General features: G+C 58.3%; 2 protein-coding genes across 4 annotated transcripts in view; one reads left to right on the plus strand and one right to left on the minus strand.

Annotated features, from left to right (window-relative positions):
• The first annotated feature begins 7 nt into the window (after positions 1-7).
• Positions 8-3,903, plus strand: PRSS8 (protease, serine 8). Of its 3 annotated transcripts, XM_006774064.2 has the most exons (7): positions 8-387; positions 584-607; positions 1,844-2,006; positions 2,297-2,568; positions 2,653-2,819; positions 2,933-3,485; positions 3,516-3,903. In XM_006774064.2, exons 1-6 carry the CDS (start codon positions 303-305, stop codon positions 3,236-3,238), a joined length of 1,017 nt encoding a protein of 338 aa, XP_006774127.1. In that variant the 5' UTR covers positions 8-302; the 3' UTR covers positions 3,239-3,485; positions 3,516-3,903. The 3 variants fall into 3 exon arrangements, with proteins under 3 accessions (XP_006774127.1, XP_006774128.1, XP_015426164.1); XM_006774065.2 differs by lacking the exon at positions 584-607; XM_015570678.1 differs by lacking the exons at positions 8-387; positions 584-607 and adding an exon at positions 1,235-1,680.
• A 65-nt stretch (positions 3,904-3,968) lies between these two features.
• The window catches only part of KAT8 (K(lysine) acetyltransferase 8), an 8,365-nt gene continuing 6,435 nt past the window's right edge, over positions 3,969-5,898 (minus strand). The window contains exons 7-11 of the mRNA XM_015570695.1: positions 5,161-5,301; positions 4,973-5,088; positions 4,725-4,898; positions 4,400-4,599; positions 3,969-4,143 (exon numbers count right to left, since the gene is read on the minus strand). Of these exons, the coding sequence (XP_015426181.1) occupies positions 4,079-4,143; positions 4,400-4,599; positions 4,725-4,898; positions 4,973-5,088; positions 5,161-5,301 (696 nt within the window). The 3' untranslated portion in view covers positions 3,969-4,078. The remainder of the gene's footprint in view (positions 4,144-4,399; positions 4,600-4,724; positions 4,899-4,972; positions 5,089-5,160; positions 5,302-5,898) is intronic.

A 5,898-nucleotide genomic window follows, 5' to 3' on the forward strand; every position in this document is an offset into this window, starting at 1 on the left:
GGGGCCAGGGGCGGGGCGGACAGGTAGGCGCTTTTCTCCCGGGAGCGGCCACCTGCGGCTTTCCGCGCAGCCAGGCAGTGCTGGAGACGTGTCCTCTCCGAGGGCTGGCTTGCCGTCGTCTCCTCGGTGCCCGCGCCCTGCCCTTGGAGCCAGCCTGGGACACCTGCTCCGGCCTTCCCCGCGCGGATTCCAGCAGCCCTTCCTTCCCTTTGGGCCGGACGCCTGAATCTTGCCTTCGAATCCAGCCCTAGGTCCCTTCCCTTGGGTGTCTGGTGGCTCCCCAGGGGCCCTCACCCCGGGTCATGGCCCAGAGGGCAGGCCTGGGGCCTGGGCGGCTGGAGGCCGCTGCCATCCTGCTTTTGCTTGGATTATTCCGGTCCGGGCTGGGTGAGTTGAACGGGCAGAGGGCATGGGGAGGGGTTATCCTGGCTCAAGAGCCCCCGCTCCCAGCTCCTGGCTCCTCTCTCTGCCTCGCTTGGACTTCCTGGGGGGATGGGCAGCTCTCCTGACAAGCGGCAGGTGCTCAGAAGTCTGGGAGCCCGGGTCTTTCTGCTCACCCCTCCCTCGTTTTCTTGCCTTCCAGGAGCCGAGGGGGCCGGGCCCGAAGGTGAGGAAGACTCAGATTCCCATGGCGTGTTTAATGAGTGCCTGACCTCTCTGCCAGGCTGCCTCACGCACCGTAATGTCTTAAGTCCCACAGTAGCTCTGTGAGACGGGGATGGTAGCCCGAGTTCTACAGATACAGAAACCGAAATGCAGAGAAGTGATGTGCCCGAAGGCGCACAGCCAGTGAGTGGCACAGCCTGTCAGAGCTGGAGTTGTTTTGAGGGAAACAAGCCAAAGGTCTCCTTCCTTCAAAGGCAGGTCACCAGACTGAGTCCCGGCTTCCCCGCCTACTGCTGGGTGCTTGGCTCCCTGCTCACCTCTAAGATGAGGCTGATGGAGCAGGCCTGAAGATAAAGGAAGTGAAAGCCCCTTCGGGCCTCACGTTGTTTAAAGTTCCTAAATAGCAGCTATTGTCATTATTACGGGAGGAGGAGCCTGGCTGGGCAGTTTTCTCTGCTCCTGGGAAGGTGACTCTGTGAAGGGCAGTTGGTCTTGTTCCAAACTGCTGGCCTCAGTGAGGGCAGGGTGGCCCTCAGGCTGTGGGAGCCAGTTGTTCTGTTCCTTTGTTCAGTAGCCGCATCCACAGCTCCATCTTCGTGCCCAGCCCCACGCAGGGCCTGGGCCACGGGGAGTGCCGGGCCGTGCGGTGACGGGGCAGTATCAGGGAAGCACAGCCCGGGAGCTCTGTGCTCTGCCTGACTCAGGCAGCAGGTCAGGGCAGGCCAAGGAGGGGCTGCCATAGGCAAATGGAAATTTGCCGAGCAAAGTAGGGCTGAGGAAAGGAATTCTAGGTAGTGACCTTGAAGAGCGAAGTTCCATAGGTGAATAAGTGCTTCCAAGTCTATGACAGGAAGTGTCCAGGTGGATGGCACTGTCGTGGGAGGTCTGGGATCTATCTTAAGGGCAGTGTGAAACCAGGATTTAAGAGGGTGTCACCTGGCCAGATTTCTCGTTTATAAAAATCTTCAGACTTATAAGGGCTGGATTGGATAGGAGGCAAAGTCCAGGAAGGAAGGAAGCTGTAAGAGACCTGAATGAGGGAATGGGTCAAGGTGGCAAAACTGGCCGTGCCTGGTAAAGCAGTGAGTGGGGACAAAAGGGTGGCCGGCTTCTGTGAACTCACTTCCCAGGCTCCAAACCAGATCTCCTGGGCTTCACTGGGAGTGGCAGGGCTAAGAACAAGGTATGGGGGACCCAGAAGGGCCTGACCCCCTCCCCTTCCTCCCTCCCTGGGCAGCCTCTTGCGGTGTGGCCTCCCAAGCACGCATCACAGGTGGTAACAGTGCAACCCCTGGCCAGTGGCCCTGGCAGGTCAGCATCCTCTTTGATGGCACTCACGTGTGTGGCGGTTCTCTCGTGTCTGAGCAGTGGGTACTGTCGGCTGCCCACTGCTTTCCAAGGTACCAACTGGGCTGGGGCAAGGTGGGGATGCCAAAGGTAGTCTGGAGGTCAAAGTTCAGGTATCAGTTTAGATAAGAGGTTGGGGTTCTTGGATTGGGTCTAGGGTTATCAATGAAATCTGAAAGATAAGTCAGGAATGAAGGTCAGAGGTCACAAGTCACAGGATAAAACTAGGGCACAGTTTGGGATGCAAAAAGTCCTTTGCTGGGATCAGAATCTGGGGTTGGATGCCACAGGGATCAAGGAGCCAGGTCTCCTGGGTCCCAGCCTTTGTCCTCCCTGTTTGCAGGGAGCACCACAAGGATGACTACGAAGTAAAGCTAGGGGCCCACCAGCTGGACTCCTACACCCCTGCGGCCGAGGTTCGCACCTTGGAAAAGGTCATTTCCCACCCCAGCTACCGCCATGAGGGCTCCGAGGGGGACATCGCACTCCTCCGTCTCAGCAGCCCCATCACCTTCTCCCGCTACATCCGGCCCATCTGCCTCCCTGCAGCCAACGCCTCCTTCCCCAACGGCCTCCAATGCACTGTGACTGGATGGGGCCACGTGGCCCCCTCAGGTGAGGTGGGCACTGATGTCTAGAGGCAGGAGGGAGCCTGACTCAGGGTCGGAGGCCCTGGCTAAGCATCTTTTGCCCCCACAGTGAGCCTCCAGGCCCCCAGGATACTACAGCAACTTGAGGTGCCACTGATCAGTCGGGAGACATGTAACTGCTTGTACAACATCAATGCCAAGCCTAATGAGCCCCACTCTATCCAGCAGGACATGGTGTGTGCTGGCTATGTAGAGGGGGGCAAGGATGCCTGCCAGGTAAATGCAAGGGGTCCAGTGGGACAAATGAATCTGGGGAAATGAGGGCTGGCATGGGTGACTCGAGGCCTGGGGCCTGGTCCTGACAGCTGTTGTATGGCTTTTCTCCTCAGGGTGATTCTGGGGGCCCTCTCTCCTGCCCTGCTGGGGGTCTCTGGTACCTGGCAGGCATTGTGAGCTGGGGTGATGCCTGTGGGGCCGCCAACAGGCCTGGCGTGTACACGCTGACCTCCAGCTATGCCTCCTGGATTCACCACCACGTGGCGGAGCTCCAGCCTCAGGTGGTCCCCCCGCTCCAGGAGTCCCAGCCAGACATCCACCTCTGCAGAAGCCACGTGGCCTTCAGCTCTGCTCCAGGCCGGTGTTTGTTGGGGCTCACCCTTCTGCTATCGCTAGCCCTGATCCTGGGCCTCCTCTAGCCGTGGTGGGAGCACTGAGCTACTCACCCGGGGGTTGACCCTGTTTCTAGAACTGCCCTATTGTACACAAGGACGGACGCCTGTTCCCAGGAATGGACCTGACCCCTCCTCGACACTGTTTGGGCCTGAGGCTCTAGTCACTCCTTCCTCCCAGGACCCTGTAGGAGCTCAGGGCACCATCGTGACCTTTGAGCCCCCACTCCTGGGTTTGTTCTTTGGGACTTTAATCCAGAGCCAGTTTTACTGTGTACACTCTGACCTCCAGCTATGCCTCCAGCTGTGCTACTGGCTAGAACCTCTGGCCACCTGCTGTCCACAAGCCTATTGGTTGGGCTCCTATGGAGCTCCCAAGGAGCCTCAGGAAATGGGAAGACGGGGCAGCTGCCATGCTGACTGCTGCTGAAGGGCTGGCTCCCGTGCCCGACATGCTCTGCCTGATGAGCCCCATCACTTTGCCCTCCTGTTGTCTTCTGGGTTGGAGTTGCCTCTGAGCAGCATGTTTCCAAGGACAAAAAAGGCCCCAATCTTGCCCCATTGGCTGCCAAGCCCCCACTGCGCCCTGATTTCTGGACTCCGGAGGACTGAGCCCCCACCGGAACTGGGCTCGAGCTTGGATCTGGCAGAGGGTAGAAGGAGCAAGAAGGAATAAAATGTTTTGAGCATAACTGGCTGTGTGTGTGACATGCCATGAAGAACATCAGCTCTTGGCCTTTTCTTCCCGCCTCCAAAGTCCAGAGCCACCGGCAGAACTTACTTTATTTTAAAAAACGATGAAACAGGCTGTACATATTTACAGGCTGGGGAAGGAGGCACAGGTCCAGCCGCAGGGGCACAGGCCACTCACTTCTTGGAGAGTTTGACTTGCTTGTGCTTGGGGGGCGCCCACTTGAGGCAAACAGAGTCCACTGTGGGGAGAAGAGACATGAGAGGCAGGGCTGGGCCTCTGGGCCTCGGCCAGGTTTCACCAGGTGAGAACAAGGGCAGACTTGATCCTGGGGAGAGGGCAGGGAAGCCCAGGCATGAGTAGCCTGCCCCAGGCTTTGGTCCTGGAAGCTGGTCAGACTGGTTTAGGATCATGCGACAGCAAAAGGAGCTCTGGCTCCCAGTTGTCCTCACACCTACCCCCTACCACACACACACACATGCAGGCGCCCCCTCTACCTGTTATGGGTGGTTTCTTATACTGAGCGCTTTTGAGGTGTTCCTCCACTAGCTTGGGCGTGACACAGATGACGTGCTGGCCTTTCCAGTACTTGACCATGTTGAGGGACTGTAAGGTGCTGATGATGTCATTCTGCGTGATGCTGGTCATCTGGCTGCGGAAAGGGATTGGAGCAGGTGCTGGGAGGTCCCTGTGGGGTCCGGCTGGGACAGCAAAAGGGGACAAGGAGACAGGATCATGGCCAATCTCAGGAGAACCCTTCCCTCTTGGACAACTCCAGGAAGCCTCCCTCCTGAGATGACAGGGCCGGGGTCCAGGGCCCACCTCAGGTCCCTGATGGACAGCGTGCCACGGAAGTCTCGCAGAATCTCCAGCAGGACCCAAGACCAGTAGCTGCGGTAGCTGAGCTTGCCCAGGTCGGACAATGGCTTCTCAGGGGAGCCTACTGTGCTCTCTAGCTTGGATAGCTCGTAACCTGGCAGCGGGAGACAGAAGGTCCTGAAAACCCACCCACCCTAGTGCTCTGCCTCCGCCACCGGGGCCCCTTGCTGGACAGAGCGGGAGCCACTCACTGAAAGCAATGAGGAACTTTCCGTAGCCGCGGCGCTGGTAGGGAGGCAGGGTCAGGATGCAGGCCACATTGTTTCCATCTGGAGACTCCTTCTCCTGCAGGGGCGAGGTCAGGACTCTGGGGGAGCTCGGCCCCTGCTCCAGTTCATACTCACTGCCCTCCCTCAACCTCGGCTTCCCGACCCAGTACCTTTGAGAAGTAGCCGACGATGTGGGCCCCCTGCCTGTCCACCTCAGTCAAGATATAAAAGACGAAGGGCTCCACGTCGAAGTACAATGTTTTGTGGTCCAGGAAAAGCTTGGCCAGAAGACACAGGTTCTGACAGTAAATCTAAGGGGTGGGGGTGGGGGGGCAGAAGACTCAGGAAGCAAGTACAATGAGCCCATTGAGGCCTGGACAGGAGCTGCCACCCTGCTCTGTAAATGCCAGGCTCCACAGGACAGCCCGTGCCAGGCCGGTGGGAAGTGCCCACTCACCAGAACAGTAGCACACGATTTCCGCAGGTAAGTGGGCATACGCAGTTCAAGCCCGTGTTATTCAAGGCTATGTCCCCAGCACCGAGCACAAGGCTAAGCATGAAGCCAGGTGCTTGTTAAATATTTGCTGAGTGGAGGGCCTCGAGCCTGACTCCGTAGCCTGCAGTCTGCCCGCTTGGCCATGCTCTTCTCTGAGCCTCACCTGCTGCAGGCCCAGACACCCGCCCCGCCAGAGACCAGCATCAGGAGGAACAATGGGACCTTCAGGTTGGCGTCATGGCACAGATCAAGGGTCCCTCTGCTGTATGACACCTTTTATATCCACTCTCATTTGACCCAACAACTGTGTAAGCCCAGCATAGCTAGTCCCATTTACTTAAAAGAAAACTGAGGCTCTGGGAGGTGCTTGCCTGAGACCTCAAAGCCGGCAGAGGGTAGAGCCAACAGGAAT

Source organism: Myotis davidii, unplaced genomic scaffold (assembly GCF_000327345.1).
Source record: "Myotis davidii unplaced genomic scaffold, ASM32734v1 scaffold1047, whole genome shotgun sequence".
In the NCBI taxonomy this organism is placed as follows: Eukaryota; Metazoa; Chordata; class Mammalia; order Chiroptera; family Vespertilionidae; genus Myotis; species Myotis davidii.

Bases quoted from the DNA above. Each gene is read 5' to 3' on its own strand.
- PRSS8 (XM_006774064.2), top strand. From the start codon at position 303: ATGGCCCAGAGGGCAGGCCTGGGGCCTGGGCGGCTGGAGGCCGCTGCC. The intron at 2,007-2,296 runs GTACCAACTGGG...CCCTGTTTGCAG, and splicing joins GCTGCCCACTGCTTTCCAAG to GGAGCACCACAAGGATGACT. The intron at 2,569-2,652 runs GTGAGGTGGGCA...TTGCCCCCACAG, and splicing joins GGGCCACGTGGCCCCCTCAG to TGAGCCTCCAGGCCCCCAGG.